The sequence below is a fragment of the Varanus komodoensis genome, unplaced genomic scaffold, assembly GCF_004798865.1.
Source record: "Varanus komodoensis strain SLA01 unplaced genomic scaffold, ASM479886v1 scaffold11, whole genome shotgun sequence".
Lineage (NCBI taxonomy): Eukaryota > Metazoa > Chordata > Lepidosauria > Squamata > Varanidae > Varanus > Varanus komodoensis.
The window spans coordinates 8,319,967-8,344,772 of record NW_025335317.1 but is presented as its reverse complement, the minus strand read 5'-3'; the positions used below and the strand labels follow the sequence as shown (position 1 = coordinate 8,344,772).

At 41.6% G+C, this 24,806-nt stretch overlaps 1 protein-coding gene across 3 annotated transcripts in view; it reads right to left on the bottom strand.

The window, feature by feature from the left end:
* The window catches only part of NRG3 (neuregulin 3), a 575,245-nt gene that overhangs the window by 38,195 nt on the left and 512,244 nt on the right, over positions 1-24,806 (bottom strand). For all 3 annotated transcript variants that reach the window (XM_044420021.1, XM_044420020.1, XM_044420018.1), the window contains exon 5: positions 959-1,061. In XM_044420021.1, coding sequence (XP_044275956.1) covers positions 959-1,061 — 103 coding nt within the window. The remainder of the gene's footprint in view (positions 1-958; positions 1,062-24,806) is intronic.

The window sequence follows — 24,806 nt, the reverse complement described above, 5'->3', positions numbered from 1 at the left end:
TTTCGGTGCCAGGCCAAGACCTTTTTATTCAAACAATATTTTAACACTGTTTAATATTTATAGGTTTTAACTGTGCAGCCAGGGTGTTTCCAGGTTTTAATTGTAATTGTTATTCATATTATATTTATTTATTTCTGTGAGCCATCCCGAGGCTATATAGCAAGGGGATGGCATATAAAAACTTTAAATAAATAAATAAATAAATAATTTGCGTGGTGCTCACCAGGAATCAAGCTATCTGCCAAGCAGTGGAAGAAGATTAAGTCAGGATAATTGAGGGGAAGGAAGGTTTATTTAAATCTTCTCTACTGTGTCTTTACCCAAAATGGGTCTTGAGACAGCTCACAAACCAGTAACAGCACATTAAAATACAATATAAAATATATAGTTACATTCCAATTATAATAAACCATCAACCCTTAAAATACTGGGGAAATAAAAAGGGTTTGGCCTGGTGCTGAAAAAAATAAAGTGTCCACACTAGATGCAACCTCTCTGGGGAGCAGATTCCAGAGCTGGGGTGCTCCCACAAATAAGGCTATTCTCTGGGTCTCTGGGCCACTCCAAAGAAGCACCTCAGTGGAAGATCTTAAAGTTCAGACAGGTGTATATGGAAGAAGACGTTATCCCTCCATATCAGCAGCAAAACTCCCATGTGTTGCATATTGTGATGTGAAAATATGGCATGGATATGAGGCTTCCTGTCCTTCAAGGGGACCAAAGAACAGCAGCCCTCTTCCTATTCCTGTGTGCTCCTGCGTGTGAATCCAAAAGCAGACGGTTAGGCGTATGAGTCATGGTGATGCCGAAGAGACGTCTCTTGCAGCATGCTAAATCAGAAGGAAGCCACATGCATGACAAGCCCCCTGGTATTTCCACTCTCTCCATAATAATGCTGTGGACACTAACAAACTGAAAAGGCAGAAGGACAGGACAGAAACCAGACAAAGGCTCTTACTTTGTTTTGAAGTAGAACGCTGCACAGATCATGCCCACTATGACTATGCCAAAGACGATACAGGAAATAGACAGCACTTGCCGTTGGTAAACCTCTTCACTCTCTGTGGATGGTAAAATTGAGAATTATGGCAACAATGAACAGCAACATCTGGAAATAGGGGTGGGGGGTGTTTAGAATGAGCGACTTGATGCAACGTCCTGCCCGTCATGAGCAGAGGCAGTGGGTGGCTTTGGCTGGGATCGGAAACACTCATTGTGGCTCGATGAAGGGAGACATGCCACGAGGGACACAGGAATGCCACTTCCCCTGGGTTGAGTTCTCCCCACAGAAGACCCTGCGGTGCATGTGGCTTACTGGATGTTGCACCCCACACGGCCCCTGCTGGCTGGGAAATGTGACGCGACATGTCACAACACACAGTAAGTGCTCCTGCACGTTGCAGAGAAGAATTGGATGTCAGAAGCTGTTTTAAGCAGCAACCCTGTGCCTCTGGGAACAGCTCATCCTGCCAGAAGTCATTTATCTAAAACTTTGCTCTTAGAAGGTTCTAGGAAAGAAATAAACTTCTTATAAGGTTCCCTTCAAGTGCCTCTGTGGACTTGGAAGGAAATTAATATTGAAACCAAGGGCATCCAGCCTAATTACTCTGTTCTTCAGAAAGCTCTTTAAATAATATTAAGCGGACAGAAACAGGAATCTATCCCTTAACCATAATTATGACTTACTAAGTCGCACAAAGCTCCTGGGAATGCATTCATTTCCCCTCCTTCCCCCTTGCTCCCTGGTTTAAAATGCATGCTTTGTTTTCCTGTGGGCTACATGGTGCTCTTTTCTCTAGGCTCCTCGTTGTTCCCCTGGATTCTAGGCAAACAAACAACATAAAACACTGAAAGATTTACAGCGCAAAAAAGAATGGAACAAAACCAAGCACAAAGGAAACTCCTACGGTCTGATAGAGTTGGATGAAAGCCAAAGGCTTTCTGTAGTCTCTGATGTGCTCTACTACATAGCACCTAACTTTCCTGGGAGTTGATTGTTTGAGGGATATATTTTAAAGCAGTACTCTCAGCAAACGTTGTTGTCACATAATTAACTTGAAGAGAGGGATGGAATGGAGATAAAACAGCAAGGAAAAAAATCCTAGATCACATGGAGATGATTACTGGGCAATTCATATGCAATTGAGCACCGGCGAATGAAATCAATCAATAATTCCCATAGTGGTGTATTTTAATACCAAAGGCTTTCTTAATCCACTGGCTAAGTGTAAAATTGGTTGGATTATATTGCTGCGGGATAATTGATAACACAGGGATTAACAATAGGGTTGTAAATGAAAATGCATAGATTCAGAAACATTCAGTGGATACTGGATGACTATTCTATAAATATTTGCTCTGGCTGAGAGAGCTGTATATATATATCTAATTACCTCCCCATTCATTTCAAATGAGAGCTACAGGGGCAGGCGAATGCATACTAGATCTCCTGCTTTTATTGATGTGAATGGGGAATTGGTAGGAGGCAGAGAAGCTCAGGAGGCAATTCTGCACTCTTCGGCTGGAAAAGTATTCTTGGATCAGAGTGGTTGTTCTTGAGTTTTAGCATCTGGCTGAAAAGCTTGCTTGTCCTTACCAAAATTGGGCTGTTATTTGCTTAAAATGCATAGAAGGTTCTCTTGCTATTACTGCTTTGTACATAAAATCAGAACAGTGGCAGGGAGGGGGAAGGGTAGCAGCTGTCTAAATTTCAAAGCACAGTTATGCCTCCATAATTTCTACGGGAAAGATTTAAGCTCACATTAACTTGCATTTAGCTGTCATCTTGTCACCCATTGGGCTATTCCATATTGTTGCCTTTCCCAACCTGGTTCCTTCCAGATGTATTGGACTGCAACTCCCACCATCCCCAGCCAGCATTTCCCCAGCTCATGGTGGCTGGGAATGATAGGAATTGCAGTCCAACATCTGGAGTCCTCAAATTGGGAAACACTGCCATGTCCCATGGCAGAAAGCCTGGATGTGCTAAGGAGCTGTCCTTTCATCAGTGTAGCAGAATGAGGATATATGCATTTCCAAACATGTGTCTGTCTCATTCACACACTACAATTTCAGGTTGACATGAGCCTAACAAAGGTACTTCATGAAGAGGGTCTTGGAATACTTTGATTTTAAGGGCAAAGTGCCCAATATTTTTCAACTGAATTCAACGCTTCAAAACAATTGGGTACCCAACATTTTTCAGCAGAATTAAATGCTTTAATAACATTTCTATTTATTGTTTTATAACTTCCTTTAAATCTACTTTCAGACAGAAAATAACACATTTCAGAGATAGAGGCAGTGCTTGTTTTTCATCTACACTGGATTAGGACCACAAACAGTAATTTCTCTACCACATTTGTGCCAGTTCATGCAAGGAAGATCTTAGTTCTAAATAACAAAACAAATGCTACCAACCACTGCCCAATCCTCAAACCACCTGTCTCTCCAAACAAACACTGAGTTATATTGTTATCAGGATGAGTGGAGGTCTTCTCAGAGGTTGATGGCATGATCTCCTTTTGCATCCCTTGGGGCACACCTGTCTTAAGTGGCCCCAAGAAAGGTGTGCAACAAATTATCATGTGATCTCCTTTTCTGAAATGTGCTGCCACCAACTTGGGGAGGACCAGATCAGAACCCTTCATGCCTGTGGGGTAGCAGAACAGTTTTCACGTGTCTACAGATGACTGTCAGACTTTTCTCTTTTCTCTTGTATTAGACTTATGTCGAGTAACAGTAATGTGAAGATACCATCATAACCCTGAAGAAAAGAAGGGAGAAAAAATGCTGGAAAGGTACGTCTGTCATGCCTTGGAAAAGCTCATGCATGGCAGATTGTGAAGTGTACATAATTTCAAAGGATCTTTAGAGATCTGTTAGATGGGATGCCTGAATAGAATGGAAATGGAAGGCTCTGTGTATTAACTGATTAGATGTATCCATCCCGTGGGTGAGTGGAGGCAGTGAGCTCTCTGGAATTGCTTCCCACCCATCAGCAGTCCAGTGGATGCTCTGGCCAGGAGGCAGCCCAAAAGACATGTGGTTCCCATTCTCCCACTGCAGCAAATGCCCCACTGGGAGAGCAGCAAGTGGACCACTTGAAGGAGTGCTTGTTGGTTTGGGATAGTCTGGGGAGCTGTCAATCTGTGAGGAATCTGACATGGGGTGAAAATCTGCTGGGTTGTTATTCACCTCCACCCTCCAATTCCGGTTCATTGGCTCTGTCCTGGTTCTGGCTCACTGTGGTGGAAGCTGAGCCAGCTTGCAAACTTCAGGCTCTAAGAGGGGGCCCTCTTTGTGCATTTTGAAGTGCCAATGGAATTTGCACAAATAGGCATCCCTGAAAACCATATGCTCTATAGAGATGTGTGCCGAATTGCATGATGCACACCAATTGTGCTAGAGCTATGTGACTTTCGGGTTCTTTGTTGCACAAATTTCATTAGCAGCTTTTTTAAAATGTGCAAATCACAAACCATTTTAGAGATGGAAGTCATGAGGAGGCAAAGGAAGAGGAGGAGGTGGAGGGGGAGGAACACTTAATTGCCTTGGTTCACTTCTCATCATTTAATCAGAAGCAGGAAGGAATTCCATTGAGGTTAGATGCACCAGATTTCCCTATTGTGTTACAGTTTCATTTGCCAGTTCCTCACGCTACTGGAGGATTTACCCTTCCTCATGAGAATGCCAACCCTGGGATACAGTCCAAAATTCTCAAATCCAAACTGCTGGAAGTTGACAGAAGTATAAAACCCTACCACAGTACCAGTTGAAATGGTTATGGCTGGTATAGTACAACATGAGTAAATATTCCCCAGGGACTGAGCATTTTAACTGCAAGCTGTCTCACATCACATCATTTAAAAATTCTACATAATACATAACCTGTGGAAGTGATTCAATAATTCAATTGTGTTATTAATTAAACTGAGCTGATTTAGAGACTAGCTGACTGCATCGTTGCATGTCTCTATGCATTTTGTCATAAAAATAATAGTAATAATGCTGAATAGCTTAGGGGTCTTAAAGGGCTCATCCACCTCTATGTCTGCCTCATTAGAGTTGCTCATCAAGGTTATTAAGCTGATGCTTATAAATTAATACTGTGACATATGCCAAGGTCGCACATCAAGGTGCATGGATTTCTGTAATTGTACATTAACTATAGAATAATCTTGATCTTTTCCTCATGGAGTGTCTATAAATGGTACAAGAAAAAAAAGAAGAAAGCAAATGAGGAGTTCTTATTTCTCATTCCACCTCCACACGCAATATTTTCCCATACACATGCAACACTGGATCTAACACTGGATCTAGTTGACTCTGGATCCTTGTTGTCTTAGATATCTTCAGCCCCCACTCGCTTTATAAAATTGTTAATGTATGAAATCCAGGGCCATTAAGATTATGCTGCTCCTCCCCAGAATTTAGCTCTCCTTTGTCTGTTGGACTTTTTCTCATGCTTGGCCTCACATAGGAAGCAAACCAAACCACGAGAGAAGTTTGTAAGAGCTTGTGGACCTCTCTTGCAACCAGCAAACTTCTTCCTGTCAGGTTCAAGGAAGGGGGACATCAACTGCATGTGTTCATGTGAGCTCACAATTTGCATGACATCAACCAATTTGCACAAACTGGCACCCCAAAAACAGGTAATTTCCAGACAATTGCTCAGGCCAGCTTCAATTCTATACACACATTCAAAGAAGTAAGACCTTTCAGAATCAGTGACTCTTACTTCTGAGTAGAAATGCATAGGATAAATCATGTGTGAAGAATTTTGTTTGGGGGTGGGAATCCAGGCTTCAAATTTTCTCATTTCAGCTCCCGGGACTCCAGCCAGCTTTTTCTCTGCCCTAAATCTTCACTGTGCCAAGCGTTCATGCCAGTTTCTGCCAGGGAATCAGTCCAAGTGAGTCTATAAGGCAAGCTTGGATTGGATTTCCTCAGCTGAGCTCCTCAGATTTTGGCCCTCTTTCTATCTGCTTTAGGTCCACCTCGTGTCAATGCTTGTGTAGAGCTGTGGCAGGAAGTGAGCCCCTCAAGCCGGCTTACCACATGTTGCCCCTGTGCCCACTGGGCAAGTGGGCTTCTGCACACAGGACTTGAGGGTTTGCAAACAACTTTGTGCAAAGAAGTGTGTGCTTTGTGTATTTGGCATGATGCAGAGGTCTGCTGCCATTCCTGCACGTTCCTGGATTTGTCTCCACAGACCACTTCCTGGCTGGGGCTAAGCACGGGAAAGAGCCCTGATGAGCCCAAGAGAGCCAGATTCCAGATGGATCTTCACACCTCAACATAGGATTATGGTGTTAGAGCTTATATTGCAATTTGGTAATGATGAGGATTGATTGATTGATTGATTTGGTGATCTAAGAATATTGTGAGATTCCTTGAAAGGGTAATTTTGAAAGATGGGCTATGACTTATCTAACATAAATACATAATATCTAATCATGGCTCTCATTTCCCTTTTCATTTACATAGATGGGTGATATAGATATGTGATTTAAACACACACACATATTCAATCATTTAAATAGTAATTGTCATTTGTCATGATCATTGGTTCTTCATATTGAAGGTCGGAAATACTAAGATGAAGTCTAAAAATAAGAAACACACAAATACAACAGCATGTGCAGGTACAGGATCTTGTTGGTGTGGTCATATCCTGTGCAAAGTCTGGAATCCTTCAGGAATTTGTGCCTGCCACTGTCAGGTATATTCAGGCATCATGAATATAAAGATATTATAACAAAGGATTTGAAAGGGAAATGAGAAAGGAAGTAGTTTCTAATTCTGACTCTGAAAAAGGAATTGGGAGTTGAGAAAAAGCCTTGTAGTATGACTCAACTAATTAAGACAGACGCACATTGCATTTGTAAGTAATTAAAATAACATCGGGCTATCTGTCTATGACTCTGTGTGATCTATTAATTCCTTGACATATTAATAAAATTGTTGAAATGACTGAAAATGTTCTACAAAATAGCTGTGTCAAAATGCTTCATGGTTATGAATTCATGCATCGGCAAAAGAGGAGAACACTTTCTCCATCGACTCTCATGACTGGAACTTAAGTGTAAAAGCAAATACAACAAATATTTGATTTGATTAAACAAATGCCTTGGGGTCTAAACGTTTGGAAATAATTATGTGAATATACAAACTATTCCATCCTGCAATAGTCAACAGTAGTTTAAGGTGAGTTCTATTGATCCTATTGTTCTATTGATAGGAATGTTTTGCTTGTGTTTTAAAAAAAAATAAATTCAGTTGCACCTGAAATTTTCATCAATAAGAAAATAAAATAATTCTATAAAGAATGCAGATGCATTTTCAAACATCCTGAAACAAAAGCATTTTAAAATAATACTATTTTAAAAGTGCACACAAGTGGTAATACATCTGTATAATATATAATAACCTGCATTTTAAAGATTTCTCCATGTACAGAGTAAAATATCTTTTACCCCATGCAGAAGCACTGTATATTCTTGTAGAATCTTTCCCTAAATAAATAAACGAACAACTTATGTTTGGGAAGTATCAACATTCATTTTGAAAGTATGAATAGATGAAAATTTCATTTCAGTTCAGTTTTGGCAAGAATTTATGCAATTTGTGACATTCATCATATTCAGGGCAAAAAGAACTTGAGAATTAAAAAATTAAGATGTAGAAGAAACTGAAATGGAAAGAATTGACAATCCATGTCCTGGACTTTGACAGCATAGCTCTTAAATGTCTGGGTTTAGATCCTGTATATTCAACCACATTACTTTGTAAGGCTGCCATTTTTTTGCAAAGAGACTCTTTATCTTTAACAACTATAAGAGTGACAGGTACATTGCCATGCTGGGCATAGCCCTAGCTGTGAATCTGGCAAGTCCTGAGGGGCACGAATCACAGCTGGTTCATTTTCAGAGGGAAAGATCCAAATCCGCAAATTTCTTTGCAGTCAGAAAAGAAATAACTTGAGATTGAAAAATGTGTAAGTGGGGAAAAGTAAAACTAACAAATCCACTCATCCTTAGTTTTAAGCACTTATTAAAATAAAGAGCCATGTTTTCACCCATGCCTTCCCAGAATGACTGTGCTGCACTATTAGCTTCATTCATTACTGCAGTTTTACCTTTGGTTTTAAATATTTTAAACATGGTAATGACATGTTTTTGTCTTTATCATGATGCATTTTAATGCCTGATTCTGTGAATAGCTTAGGATGCAAACCTACGCAGAAAGTTCTGCAACCTGCAGTTTTCCCCAGCCAGTATGGCTTGCTGGGGAATTCTGGGAGTTGTAGAGGGCTTCTGCCTAAATATGCTTAGGATTACACCCTTAGAGAGATCTTTTGCTATGGTGAGCAATATAGAAATTGATTGAATAACTAATACATGGAACTGTGTCAGGAGAGGAATGCACATACTGAGGTAGGGTATTCTTATATCCATCACGATTAAGGGCAAAAATAAACCATTTGTAACTCTTAAGAGAAAGTTATCTTTTTGGTGCATTCACAAATGAAGCTCACAGTTCATGAGCCATTGCAAATCAAGATGGATGATTTCATCCACTGCTCATATTTACTTACATTTTGACCTATATAGGTCCAATAAATCCTTCTAAGGAATTTACAAATCTGTTCTCATGCGGTAACATTCCTTCTTACTTCTCTTAATCAACTGAACTAACCAACCATTATAGTCATCACAGAAAGCAATCCTTCTAGAAGTGTCTATGTGACTGCTGCAAGGATGGGTTGATGAAAATCAGATGGTCAGCAAGTGGTTAATTTAACTCTGGAACCACAAACGGAATGACAAAATGCCCACAACACATCTTTGTCTTTGTATGGCTCCAGGATCAAACTCAAGCACCCCTTGTCCGTTCCCTGCCATGGTTCCACAAGGATGGATGAAGCTGTGTTACACCAGGTCAGCCCACTGGTGCACAAAGCTCTGTATTCTGTCCAAGCTGACAGTCATATATCCTTTGTAAAACATATGCACACAGAAACTCACTTGCAGCTGCAGTGGGATTCAAGCCACTCTTCAGCCTCAATTAGCATACAGAGCAGAAGCTTTTTAAAGCAGAAGTTCTAATGGGATGAACTGATTTACAAGGAGATGGTTCATTCTCTGTGTGCATTATTGCCACACGTGATATCGCTTCCCGATTCACACACACGGCATCATTTCTTATCCAAGGATCATTGAACCCGAGCACACTGTTCTGCTGACTTCAAAAAATGGTGACTATCCTAGTCCATGGCAGCTGCACCATCATTTAATATGAATAGTTTTTAAAATTTGCTGTAAAGCAGATGCCTTATGATACTTCACCTATCTAAATGCCTGTTCTATAAAAGTCATATGTCCTCCAACATTCCGCAGATGACAACGGGGACAAGCTGGTGAGTTGTTATCCATCACTTCTTAAGCTGCCCACAACTTCCACTGGTGACATTTTGTTGAAGGCTCTTAACTGCTTCTTGCATTCATTTAGTCTCAAACCACCTGGACTTTGCTGATTTAAAAGAAATCATTGAATTATGGGATGTGTGTATGCATTTACATTTTCCTAACAGATCCTTCTGCTTAGACTTCCCGAACTAGCTTAGACTTCCTATCAGACCACCTTCCTGATGAATTGGACTTTAACTCCCATCATTTCCAGCCAGCATTCCCATTGGCCAACACAAGTTGGGGAAATATGCATTAGAAACTGTGTTTGGAAGGGTGTGGAAAGCATCTCATGAGTTCACGTAGCAGAGCTGATCTTTAGATGACACTCCTGATCTGTGGTTCAGTCTTTCAAGCATATCAGTACATCAGCTGTCCAGTAAAGTGCCTGCTCATACGGCAAGGGCTGTAAAAAGCTTCCCCAGTCCCTTTAAGGGAGTTGTTTCAGTATAGCAGATGTATTATGACCTCAGCTATGCTGTTCCTTGCTACCTAACAGCTCATACATTATGACATCAGTGGATGTTGAGCCAGTCACAAATCTTATCCAGGGAACTCACTAGTTAATGTCATGAGCATGTCATGAGCAGAACTGGGGGGAGCCAGGGGTCAGACTAGATGGCCTGGGAGACCCCTTCTGATTCACTCTATGTTTCTATGTTTCTAGTTAATTTGGAATGCACTTCAGGGTGTGGAGAAGTTGTATCTCCAGATGTTTCAGACCTTAACTCCCAGATGCCTCTGCCAGTATAGCCAGTGGCCAGGAATGCTGGGAGCTGAAGTCCAAAGTATCTGGGCATCTACCTTCAGTCCATTCCTGATGTGCATAGAATTAACAAACAGAGGAGTTGGACGAACCAATAAAGCCATCAGATCCAATCCAAATTCTTGGAGTTGTTAACAAGGAACCAATTAGAGAGCACATTTACAACTCAGAATGAAAGTGATGCCATCAGAACAGAGGATGACTCCAGGTAAGGGAACCAGAAGCTTTGAAGGAGATTGGAAGGAAGAAATGAAGGGGTTGCACAGATGGGGCTCCAGTCCTAGAATTACCATTACCAAAGGGAGCATATACACAGCCCTTTTCCCAAAGTTAATATCTTGCCACTGATCAGAAGCCTGGCAAAGAATTTAGGCCAGATTCAGTCCTCCCACATCAGAACATCTGATCCATTAAAAAAAAAAAAGAAGATGGCTATAGATCCCACGGATAAAATCAAATAGGAAAAAAGAAAAGCACTTCTGTAAACAAGTCTTTCCCATGGAACACCTTGGGGACACCTTGGTCTCTTAGCTGAATTGTGGCAATGGGAACATGGGAGACCCATAATGGAAGCAACTCTTTGGAGTCATTACATGGAGAACTACTTTTAAGACGGAGCTACCAGTTCTGTTCTAAACGCCTACAAGCTTGTACAACTGCCTGCATGTGCTTACCAGAGCCATTTTCTTCATGGAAGTTTCAAAACAACCCCCAGGATTGGCTTTTCAGCAATAATTTGCTGGTGCTTGTGTTCCATCATGCATGCGATGAAGATAGTGGGCGAGAGTCTCCTCCGAGACTAATAAAAGATCTCTTCGAGAATGGTTCAGGCACTTTAATATTATACTGACCGCAACTATCTTCCCCATCAACCACTGACTTTAAATTATGAGCTACTGATATAATATTTGAACTTTATTGGCCGATAATGAGTTTTTGAGCTGTGACTAAAGCTCAGGCATATAAATTTAATTCTAACAGAGGCTTCGGGATGATTTGCTATTTCTTTTCATTATCAGTGCTATCAGCATTTTTTAATGTATCAGTAATATTTGAAAGTGAACATTAAAAATGAATACCAGCTGCATCCCTGCAATCCTGTATGTGAAGGGCTGCTAAAGGACTGTCCTCTGTGTTAAAGGTGCTCCCAAGTCTTTCTTTGCAGGGCTGCCAAGTCCAGCTTTGGAAAGAAGAGAACAAGCAACCAGAAGGATTAAACTGGGGCTGGAGATTGTCCCTCAACAGTTTCTGGCCAGCAAGGTCAACATGCAGGCACAACACAAGTCACTGATCAGTCTTCCTCGTTATGGTAAAATGCCATGCATTGCTATTTAAATCCCAATGATTATCTCTAAATATGCATCCAGACATATGAATCAGAATGTGTGTATGTCATGCAAAGCATTGTCCTCTTTTTTGGTGATGCCTTTCTTCTTTTAGGCATTGCTTCAATAGACCCTGGCTGGTTGAGGGATTGTACCTAGAATGGTCAGGTCTAGGGGATCCTGTCCTTGTTCCTAGATTTGAGTCCAGATGTAAAAGGGCAATGGTGGGGTTGTGACAATCCTGTGGAATCTGGTCCTCCTCTGTCCATTGGACTTCTTTCTCATGCTCAGCACCGGCACAAGAAATGGGTCAAGCCAAGAGGAAATCTGTGAATGCTCCTGAATGCTCATGGAGCTCCTCTTGCACAACCTGGCCATCTTCCTCTGCAGCCCTCAAGTCATGCGTGCGGGAGAGGGGAGCTGCTTCTGCAGCATTCATGTGGGTTTGATTCCTGGCAAGTGCCCACAAAAATACTGAGAGTAGTTGGTACCAAGTCAGGCTTTGGGCTGCAAAAAAAGGGGCCAGAGTCTGGGGACCCTGTCTGAGGGAGTTCAATGCATTCTCATCCCCAGAGTGGATGCTTCCCAAATTCCTAGGCAAACATCATAGAAACTGTTCACTTAAACTAAGATTCCAGTGATCATCAGTCCCCTAAGATCACCAAGTAATATATCTACACATGATGCTAAGACCACGCTCCAGCTGTGCCAGCTGCAGAAAATGGCAAATTAAACAGAAAACATTTACTCAATTTACAGACAAGCAACAGCTTGGGGAGCTGTATTCCAAAGGGCAACTGCATCAGAGAATTCAATAACTCAAAAAAGTAACTCAAGGAATTGAGCCAAACTATACACCAAAAATGAAATTAATCAATGGCAAGGAACTCAGCATACATGAAAACAGATCAGGAAGCAATTTGGCAAATTGCTTGTCAAGTCAAAACAATATATACTGCTGCACGGTAAAGGAATTAGAGAGCCAGAAAATGCATATACCACTTCCCAATTACCTGCAGTCTTTCACTTTTTCATACATTAACACCATCTCTGGAATGGCAAGAGTGAGGAATGGCAGGAGTGAGGTAGGGCTTTTGCATTTGGGAATCTAGTTTGGGAGTGGGAATCTGTTGGACTTTCTCAGCTCAGCTCAGCATCCTGCCCCGATTTGTCTCTGCCCTAAGTCCCCCCTGTGTTGAACATTTACATGAACGTCCACCAGGAAGTGAGTTAAAGCAGAGTTCCGCTTCCACACATGTGACTTGCAGACTTTGTATACTCCATGCAAAGAATTATGTACTATGTATGTTTTGCACAAATAATTACACACTTTACATGCTTTGCACCAGGAAGCAACCAGTGTTCCGAAGCATTCATGGACTTGATCTCAGCTTCAACTGCTTCCTGGCCAGGGCCCAGCACAAGGAAGAAGTCCAGCAAGCACAAGAGAGCTAGATCCTGGACTGAACTGTGGTGAGCTCTAGAGTAATGGGATCACGCCTACTTTCTGTAATCTCTTCAGCACTGTTTCAGGACTACACGGGGCCACCATGGTGCTCCTCAAGTCCTGGCTGGGTGTGCATGTCCTTGTCAGTTTGCCACATATTTTGATTTCCGTAATGTTCATAGAACCTCTGATATGGATGGTTTGTGTGGTCCATTTTGTATTTCTTTCACCAACTACTTTTTATCTATCTGTCCACCTGCCTGTCCATATGTCCACCTGTCTATCTGTACAGAGGAATCCAAAGGATGAATTTTCCTTCAATGGCATGGGTGGGCAACTTGTAGTCATCCGTGGTGTTGTGACATACTATCTCTCAGCATTGGTTATGTTGGCTAGGGCTAATGGGAACTGAAGTTGTCCACCTCTCTTCTATGGTTTTATAAGGTTTTGTGCGTGTATCCTTGTGTGTGCATATATGAGTGCATGCAAGTTCAAGATCACAAGGCCAGAAAGAAGAAAAAAGTCTGTACAGGGCATGTGTGTGTGTGTGTGTGTGTGTGTGTCAATTTTTAAATGCTTGGGAACTGCAGCTTTACAGTACACAGTCATTCAAACACTAGCTCTATATAGGCTATTTTAATCAGCATAAGCTCTGTAAATCGTGGGCTGACTGAATATAGCAAACTATCACCAAATATTTAACTGAACCAAGAAATGAATTAACTTTTGCCAGTCTGATGGCCTTTTTATTTCTGCAAACAGTCAACCTTAGCATCAATTACTTGTGTAAATGATTTCTGGGAGGAGAGCCCTTAGTTCCATAAAAAGGGGCTAGTCTTGAATTTTAAGCTGGTATTCATTCTGGCTCTGTATTTTCAGGAAAGCAGCTATGAGGTGCCAGACATCACAAAACCAGACACAACACTGGAGCTTCCAAACCACCTGCATATCTATTTTCCAGAAGCCACCTAAGCACCTCTTTTTGCATGGAAACAGGGTGTTGTGCACGCATCCCAAGCTGGACAGGGGGTCAGGGGTGAGGTCTCCTCCATTCAGTGCAATCCCCCAGCTCAGCATTTATGGCTGAATGCATGTAGCTCTGAGAAATAAGATGGGGAAGCCCATGTGTGGGGCAGTTACCAAGGGTGGGGATGGCTGGGCACCTGCTGAGGACTCATACTCCAGCAGGGACCCACTGACCAGAAATCCTTGCAGGAAAACCTGTTGGCTCTGCTCCCTCTTGCTCTGGCTCAGGCTACAGTGTTGGTAGCCTGGAGGACAAGCAGATGGCATAGTCTCCTGGGCCCTGGACTCTCTGACTCTCAAGTGCTCACATTGATGAGAAGAAGGATGTGGAGCAAGAGCAGCTGTGGACTGTAGCATTAAGAAGATAAACTCACTGAGAGATGGAGGGCTTTGAGTTCCTTGCCCAAGAATCCTCCAAAAGCTAAGGGCAGCTCTAGCTCTACATATTACTTTGGTTGTGAAGCAGACCACAAACAATTGTCTCCCATTCCCAGCTGTGATCCCCACATTTACATCTGCTTCAGTATTTATGATCTATTAGAACAATCACAGTAAAAGTGTTTAACTTGTTTTTTAAAAATCCAGAACATTTGCAGTCTTAAGCCCATTTTGGTCACAGCATCATCTTGGCTACAGGAGTAAGGTGAAGTTTGCTTCTGTTGCCCTGTTGTCCTCACCACCTGCTCTCTCTGGGTACTCATCTGTGCCCTCCTGAAGCTCCAGATCCTTTGAGTTTGGCTGCAAGGTCCAGGCAAGCTGCCCCACTGCCAGACCCTGTCTCCACCCATCAAGCTCTGCAAAGGTTTGGCACCCATTTGCCCAAATTTGCATGGACACATGGCACAGTGCAGCAATGTCCATCCCTAGTGGTCCATGGAGGTGTGGGTCTCATTGGGCCTGGAGCTGTTAATAAGGCCTCTGCCATTTTTCTAAAGATGTCACAACTGGCAGGGTCCGGGTTAGGGCAGTGTAAAGCACCATGCCTAAATCTGGGAATTTAGGAGCAGTGCAATAAGAGTTTTCAAGATCCTCTCCCACTAAAGTGGTTCCCATTATTGCTCTTATGGACCCCATTAGCAGGGTGCTTTAGGTTTTCTTCTAGCACTATCATTAACACCCTAATCATGTTGGGTGGCTGAGGATGCTGTGCTGCTCTTCCTGAAGTGTCTCCATCCTTCTGCAACCTGTCTCAGTGGACATGCTCTGTGGGAGGACTGATCTAATGGCATCTTCCCTGAAGCTTTGATGGAAGTGTGGAGGCTACTGGATGGGAGATTTTCCAAGGAAAGCCAGGATACTTGCATGCACACTGTTAGTCAATGTGTAACTACAGTGAGTACAGCAATGCTGTACCTCATCACAAGAATTTCACTGAAATTTGTGTATCCTGAGTGTTTTCCATCAAATTGTCAAAATGCAACACACACACACACACACAAATAGGCCCAGAAGAAACATTCAGCACATGCTAGCTGGAGGATACTGAAATAGTAAATAACTCATTCATGATACGGCAGTTAACACAATCCTGGTTCTGTTAACACAAAATGCTTGTGTCTTGCCGCTTCATTACTGGGTCTCTGCACAATCCACTATCCTGGAGGCAAAGTGCATCAGGTTCAGTTACTTGTGTCCCTCCTGTTCCAACATCCATCATCTCTCACCACTGGCCAAGCTGGTGAGGTGCTTTTCTTTCATAGCTTCTCTATGCCACAAGCACGAACTACTGAGAAAGTCCAAACCTGAATTCATGATCTTAGAGGTGGCATCACTAGAATCCTTGTCCTGTGGAGGAGATGCTGGACATGTTGAGAAGATGAACAGTTGCAGAGATTACTCTTTTTCAAGGTCTGGGATCAATGGGTTGGCAGATCTGGTTTCTGCCTGGTTCATACAACTCAAAGGCCTCCGGTCCTCATAGATGCAACAAAACCACAGGACACAGATCATTCCCATGGTGGATTCATAGTCAGGTCCAAACATCAGCCTGAGGAACAGCAGGTGTCCTGGAGATGGGCTAAGGCATTTCTAGATGTCCATGCTTAATGTAGGAAATCCCAGTCCTGCCTTCCCATAATGACCAAATTATAATAATGCAAGAAATGTAACATTTTTGCCCCTTAGTAATCCTGCAAATTCTGTTGCCCAGGGTGGGCTGCCTCAACCCTGGGCCAGAGTTGAGATGCATTAAACCAATCCTATGCACTGTGTTGCTCACACCAGACATAGGTCATGAAATCATGAACTATTAAAATAAAAATCCCTGTTGTAAAGCAAAGATGCCCAAAACAAAATGCAGGAAAAACACACATTCTTCATCCCCATTCGGTTAGTTGCTTGACTGCCTCCTCCAACCTCCAGTATTCACCCTGAGGATCGATACATCATTCTGTATTTTTTTAAAGGATGGGCAAGAGATAGATTTAAAGTAAAATTGATATTTATATAAGCGCAGCAATTCATTCTATTTTAGGCCTTATACATCCCAAGGACTCTTCTTCTTCTTCTTCTTTTTAAATGCAAATGCTATAATAGCTGTAATCTTCAATGCAATATAATGGTCAAAAGCAATCAAGGACCCTGGATGAGTATTTCCATCCTGATGCAAATTTCTACTTGATAAAATTAAATAAAGCATGCTTAGCCTAATCATCATTGACCTGATTCATGTTCCCTTTAATCATAGGCTGCATGTTTCAGATAACTTACTCCAGAGTAATGCAAATGAAGTCAATGGGACTTCTGTGAATGAAGTGTTTTGATCCCTACAATAACAGTTTGAAGTGCCATTGACTTTGATTGCATTTTTATCTGGACAAGAATGCTTTCTCTGGAAAGAGATACTTCTCCTAGCTCAGTTTGTTTCTAGCATTTATTATATGGTTTGGCCATCAAACTTGATTGGTCAAGCTGAAGGCACAACTTGGACCAGATATGGTGAGCCACCAAGGACTTGATCGGCCTTCTGTTCTTCTTGCCTGCAAGGGGTTACAAAGCATAAGTGGTTGTTAACCAGCTAGCAGATTTCCATTCTCCATGGGGGTCTCTCTCTCACAGGCCACAAGTTGTGTGGATCTGAAATATAGACCTGGGAATCTGCAGGCAACACCATTGGTTCATATTATGAATCTTAGCTGTAATACAAACACACACATTATATGTGGAGAGAGAATCTGGCAATCTAAAAAAGCCTCAGAGATGAATTACCATTTAAAAATTGGTTAAAAACATATCCTATAAGAACAACCTTAAAAAGAATTTAATTGCTTTTAAAATCAGGAGACTTGTAGCAGACTGCATAAAAAGACTGAACCAGTCCAACTTACATAGCAAGGAAGTTCCACAGTTGAAATGCTGCCAAAGAAAAAGCCCCATTCTTTATTTTTAATTTAGGATCATGTTTAGACAGACAAAATTCCTACAACTTCCAGAATTCTAACTGGGTAATGATGGGAGTTGTAGGAATTCTGAGTTTCATCCAATATATGATTGTGCCCAGAATCCATCTTTATACTGTGACATATAACAGGGTGACTGAGAATGATTGTAAATTAAGGACAAGTTTGTACTGGCAGGTTTCAATATACATTGTAAACCTCAATGTTCATCCTGTGAAATTGTACTATGGTCCTAATTAAAACCAGTATTTATTATGAGTTATTTTCTGTTTTTTCTTCCGGCAATTACCACACCAAACACCATCAGTTTTACCCATGCTTAGATGTTACTTACTTCAACCTTTTAGTTACCAAAAGTTCATCATTATTACATGCTCAGAATGGTTTTCCTCTTTCCAAAGGAAACTAATTGATTTCCAGTTTCGAACTGAAACCATACAACAACCAGTTATGAGACCAGCATCCACACTTGGCCTAGTATACTGACGAGACCTTATCAACCTGTTCGGCATTCCTTTAGCAATGTTAATTGTGCCTTCTTTTCTCCTGCACTTGTCAGTGCAGGTGACTGACATTCAAATAAACCACATGCCAATCTACTCAGAGAGATATTGCTTGTGTCCTGTTGGATGAGGATGCGTTGTCATGCACGGCATTGTGAAGCACAAGGGTGGAAAAAACTACCACCGTAACCATGCAGTGTCCCCAGAGTTCTGTGCTGATACGTGTGATGCTAAAATTTAGGAGGATCGACACATTGAGGCATGTACTCATTCACATATCCAATCCACCATGACCCTTCCCAGTGCTTCTAAGCAAGCTCATCATCTTGGCAGGATATCGTGAACAGATGCCTTTCAGTCCTTTGATTGATAAACTAATAACTTATGGGAACATAGTTCTGTTTTTATCATTTCCAGCAAAGCACTATATTCATCAGCTGTGTGTCAGCTCTTCAGCTTGGTTCACATTTTCAAGCGAATTTATTTATTTCCATTTCTATAGCACCCAATAGTTAAAGCTCTTTGGAAGGTTAACAACAATTAATGGTAATATATTAATTTATGTGACTATCCAGGGAGAATTTGCATATCTGCATGGGCTACAGAGAATGGACTTTCATAACAACTCAGATTGTATTACTTGGAATGCTTTTCAATGCATGCTTCCAAAGAGTGAAAGTGACTGTATAGAGAAATCAAGTGATGCATGCACAGGTATGAACAATGGACCAAAGGTCTATGAATCAACAAAACTTGAATTCATTGAAGTTCTTGGCATTCCATCTTGAAACTTGCTCTACCTAGATCTTGAGTGTTGTTTTTTTCTTAACAGATTCTGTGCTTTCTTTTTCTTATCACATGAAAATCCATGTGCATTTTCATGCATATTTCCCCAAACACACTCACCAATTTATTCCATTTATTATATTTATATCACACTTTACCTAATTCCCCAGTTCTCAATCTTATCCTCACAACAAGATCCCTGTGAAGTAGGCTGGGCTGAGAGTCTGTGACTAGCCCAGAGTCACCCAGTGAGCTCCATGGAGAGGAAGGAGCAGAATCCAGATATTCTGAGTCCCGGTCCCACACTCTTAACCAGTACACCACATTGGCTCTACACCAATTGTTTTTATCTTCGAAATGTTGACTTTCTTTTCCCATGGATTGGAGCAAACTTGTGGGCATTTCTCTAATGCACACATTTTGTATGCATTTTAAATAACATTGCAAGTTCAGAAATGTACGGTCTTGAACTACAGATTATGCCTAAATCTCTGCATTCTGGAAGGAGCAAACTGGGTTCATCCTGATAAAAAACAAACTGAAATTAATTTCTCATTGGTCCTTAAGAATAGATGGCTAAAATACCAATTATCACTGCATGTGTTCGTGTTCTGAACTGCACATCAAGATGACAAGACCAACAACAATCTTGCTGCAGCCAGTAGATTTGCACGTGTGTGCTGAATTGTACTTTTGAACACAATCATTCAGGAGAGACAAAGTTAAGCAGCTTTAAATTCCATTGATTTCACTGGGGAGCTGTTTCCACTTGACTTAATCTTCCATAACAATCAATGGGATTTAACAGTGACTTATGATTATGTCCCTTAATACATTGCACTGTCGCTTCTCCTGATGGGAGTCAGATTTAGTGCGAGAGATTTTGCCACTTTTCTCAATCCTCCATAGCAATCAGTGAGACTTAACTTGGGCTGGACCATGCCATGGTGTTGGAAGAGAAAATCTGTCTGAATTTATTCCTCAGTGAGAAACTCTTATCCTTCCCTGAATGTCTGCAGTTCTGTTTTTTAAAAACTGTGCAATTCTTGGCTCAGTCACCAGGTGGTGCATGAATGTCAAATCTAAAGCTGAAAACAAGGTGGTCAAGCAATGCCAAGGGAGAGAGAGAGAGATTTGCAATGTGGAAGGTATAATATGTAAACAGTTTAATCAAATGAACCATTGTTAATTAGTGTACGGTTCTGAGGTTTGTTATTACTTAGTTCAGTGTATAAACATTTCTCCCCCAAAATGCCCACCTTAGCTGCAATTAAGAGCCTTTTCCTCCAAGAATTTCTGTCTGGCTGGGAACATTCGATGTTATTTTTAATCTACTCTCAGTGTTCAGCTGGCCAGATCCAGAAAGGCAGCTGTTTACTAGGTGCATGGGCCAATATTCTTCCATAGTCACACCTTAATTTCAGTGAAACTAAGTAACTAGTGGAGTGGCTAGATCTTTGTTTATCCGGGTGTTTTTTCGATTTACCTACATCTTTCTTTTTCTTGCAAGGAAGCCAAGGTGGCTTAGGTCAGCTGCTGCTTGTGTTCTCACAAATAGACTGAGCGGTTGCTTTGGCTGAGTCTCCAGGACTGGCCCAACATATTACCCAGTGAGCTTCAAGACTAAATGAGAATAGAACTAAGATCTCCTGAGTCTCCCTCCAACAGTGAAAGTGCTGCAGTTTGCGCCTCTCTCTCCCCCTCTCCCTCCCTCCCACCCTCTCTTTCTCTCCCCCCTCCATCCCTCCTTCTCACATTTTTTCATGGAATTAATGATCATGCACAATCAGGTCAGTAGGAGAAAGTAAATGAGCCAGTGTGCTTTGCCTCACTCTCCTTCTCCTGGGGGCTCCACTGTGCTAAAGTTCATGTGAGCGTGATTTTAGCCCACACAGAGCGCCTATGCACCTGACCTTCCCCAGCATGCAGATGATGAGGGCAGGGGACCAGATGTAGGGTACGGATGAACCCTTTCAGAATCCATCCCTTCAGCATCTGGAGCCCAGTCCCGGGATGCAAGCCCTGCCAAAAAGCAAGTCCGTGAGCACTTGTGGGCCCCGGTGGCACAACAGGTGACTGAGGTGCAGCCCCACAAAGAGTGTGTTTATGAAGCCCAAAAGGGAGAACCTTCTGCCTCCTGCTTGAGGTCTACATTCTAGGTGATGGTTTGCTGAAGGGCAGAGTGCGTGAGCAGGAGGCAAGAATGGCATGTGCAGATGGGGCACTTTGGAGGGAGCTGTCACATGTCTTCCGCCCAGCCACTGCACAAGAGCAGCACGGGGCTCACTTGTGGTGTTTGGCATGGCTCATATTGCTTAAGTTCAGACCACACAACAATCCATCTTTGCCAACTACAACCAAAACCAAGAGTGGCCAACCACAGCTGGGTTTGCAGGACATGGGAAATAACTGTTCTCCATTGCCATGAGTTGCGTGTTGTGTTGTAGGAACCCAGCCAATGAAAGGTTAAGATAATGGAGTACTTTCCAAGAATGGATGGGGGAATGAGCATGTCTGCCAGGGAAAGTTTGCCCATCTTTACTAGCTACTCAGTTCTATATTGCATTCACATCTTGTTGATTGCATCTCTGTCTCATAATTACTCAGAAAAGATCCTACACATTAAAATAAAGAGCAGTTTTCCAAGGACCACAAAGGATGCATCTTTGAAAAGGTCTTTTTCACTGTTGGCAAACAGCTTTAAGCAACCCTCCTAACAATCAAGGTTAGCCAGGTTCTTATCAAAAGAGCATACCTGTCTTTCTTTCTCCCTTTTCTTTTAACAAACATGGCATTTCAGTGCAGAGTTAAGATGCAGAGATGTGGGAGAGAAAAGAAAATTCATAAATATTAATGCTGCTGAATGTTTGAGCACCCTGATCAAATGTGCCATATTTATGGGAAAAAAACACCTTTGTATCATGAAAAAAGAATAAACAGATTTAAATCTGTGTAGTGGAAAGAACAAGTTTGTAGATTAATTGTCTTCAGCTTCTATCACTATCTATTTTATACTCAGAAACTATTTGTGAACCGTCATCCTATTGCTAACAAGTAACGTCCTTATCTCTCTCATTTGTGTGTGCTCAAACCCGCTCTTTACAAAAGGTTGACATGGGCATTTGCCATATTAATTCAAGATTGTTATTATTTTCAACAGTCCCGTTCTTTCTCTTTCCAATGGATTTCCTCTTCTTGGGCTGAAAGAGTCATTCTCCAAGGAGGTGAAGAGATGGCTAATAGAAGAGGGACCTTCTCAGAAGTTGTACCCCACCTGTGGAACAGCCTCCCAAAAGCAGCTCGCCTGGCCCCTTGCTTACTACCTTTTTGGTGCCAGGTGAAAACAATTTTATTTTCTAGACATTTTAATAATTGATATTATCCTGGTAATTTTAAAGCTGGTCTATACTAATCTATACTGGTTTAAATTATTATCCATCAGTTGCATACTTTTCTTTCCTCCTGGATATTGTAATACATTTAATTTTATTGTTTTTATTGAAACATTGTGTTTTTAGTTTATTGTAATCTGCTCAGAGAGCCCTTGGGCTATAGAGGAAAACAAGTTTAATAATAAATAAAATGAATAAATAAGAATCAAACATTCTCTCCCATCCACCCTGGTCTACTGTAAATCAGTTGTTTGATTGTGACCTAGCTTCCTGCATTCAGGTCCACTTCCAAAAGTGTCATCCCAAACTTGGGCCTCGTCATAAATCTGTGTCCGGGGCAACAAATCCTGATAGCTCAGCATTGCAATCTGCTCTGTTCCCACTGCAGCCAATCCCACTTACATTCAGGGCAGAACACTGAAGGATAATCTCAACCTTGGCCAGAACCATTCATCATTGAGCGTAGAGATCCAGAGGTCAGGATCCTTTGGGAGTCTTAATCCAGCCCTCTGAAGTTTCCCAAACAGTCATGCCCCCTTCCCCTTGCCCCAGCCCTTTCCATTCAACCACCATTTGCCATTCTGCACCATTCTCCAAAGACTTACTTATCGGCAGCATACTCTTTAATCTACAAATGCAACTATTTCCATATATCAACCAAAATCTTCTAAGGAATTTTGAGCTGAGACCAGAGAGTTTCAAGAAGACCACAGAAAAGTTTCAGTAATATTGTGCAGCATCTTGCTCTGGGCATCATTGCACTTCGTGATGTGGGGGAAACTGCAAAAGTGCTCAGGCACTATTTCGCTTGGAACTATGGCCAGGCTTTGGTGCAGAGGAAGAGTACTGCTGGGTTTATTACATGTGCTAATTAACCTAGTGGGCTTTGGATCAAATCGAGCCAAAGCTAGAAACAAAAATGACAAAGGTGAGGCTGTCATACTTTGGGCACATCATGAGAAGCCAAGAATCACTGGAGACCATCGTGCTGGGAAAAGTTGAAGGCAGAAGAAAAAAATAATGAGAGATGGATTGAGTCCATCAAGGAAGCTGCGTCTTGGATTGACAACAGCTAAGCAAAGATGTGATGGATAGGATATTTTGGAGGATTTTCATTCATAGGGTCACACATTGAAGACAACTTGATTTTATATAATAACAATAATTAAATGTGTTATATTCGCAACTCAGCTTTAATCACATTCACTCAGAAGCAAATCCCACAAATTTCTCACAGATTGGACTTTCACCAGGCAAAATTGTAGAAAGTTAAAAGCAAAATGAAGTGGCATGTGGAACAGCCATTCTGAAGTCCTTTTGACCCTTTTAATATCCTGTGGCTACTTGCAGTGTCCTGTACTTCCTCCAGAGGGCATATTTAGCTTTTATTTTAATTTTGTTTTCTGGTATCCTGGAAGAGGACGCGAAACCTTCTGGGTGGGGGATGTATGGATGCAAACTAGCCCCCAGATCAACCAAAGTTGCCCACAACTGTTGTAGAGTTACCACTGATCATTTCTACAAAGGGTTGCAATCCTAAACTCATTTATTGTTCCAATGTCAGTCTTAGTCAAACTATGGTCCATGTGAACTTGGAAGAAACCGTGCACATTTGTTGGGTTGAAAAAGGTTTCAGACATTGCTCTAGAGGGCAAATTTAGTTTACAGAGGACAATAGCCACATCTATTGGTCCTTGCTACCAGTGCACTCAGAGCATACCTTTGAAAACATCCAATATTCTTCTACAACTTCACATTATAGCAGAAGTATGGTGGTAAAAGACTTGTGAGAATCTCAGAATATTTAAGAATTCTAGAAAAAACTGCCCTGACCCAACTGCAGAAATGGCTGAATTGGAATGCAATTACCCACCAACGTTCACACCTTCCAGCACAGTTCATGGCACAGAAAGCCCATCAAAATACATTGAAGAATGCACAGTTTCAGAGACAGGGTCTTTAGTAATATACATTTTGTAAGAAAATGGATTTTTCAATGTGTATTACTTATTTAAACAGAACGTGTTGCATGGATTTTCTTAATTGCAGATCTGTCATTATTCACACTTTACTGAAACATTTGCAGTTGTACAGAGATAGTAGACTTCCCCAAAGCATCCCCATTATATTTCCCTCTAAAGCCAACCTATTCAAACCCAGCATTCAAATCCAACTGCTGTTATTTCAGATCATACATGGCATGCATCTCTTCCTTGACACGATACCTCATAAAAGAAGTTTTCAATTATTTGTGTTGTCTCTCTTATTCTGCAAGCAAAACAGCTCTCTCCAGAGATACAAGGGATATGTGTTGAATGGGAATTGAATAGTGGTGCACTTAATGCTCCTCTGCTACTACTGCATCATTTCCCACAGTTATTATAAAGGCACCCTCTCTGTTTTAAAGCACAGCACTCATCTTGCAGACATTCAGTCTGTTCATGTGAAACCTAAAACTGTGGGGCAGCGCAGGCATCCCATAACTCCAACACCCAGAGTCCTTCAAGCTTGGTCCATGACTTCCTCTGTTAAAACAGAATTTGTCATTCAACCTAGCTGCTCAATAGAGGGACTTCTCTCTCTCTCTCTCTCTCTCTCTCTCTCTCTCTCTCTCTCCCCCCACCACCTTATTAGATTTATATCCCACTTCTATCTTACAACAAACTCCAAGCGGCTTATATTATTCTCCTCCT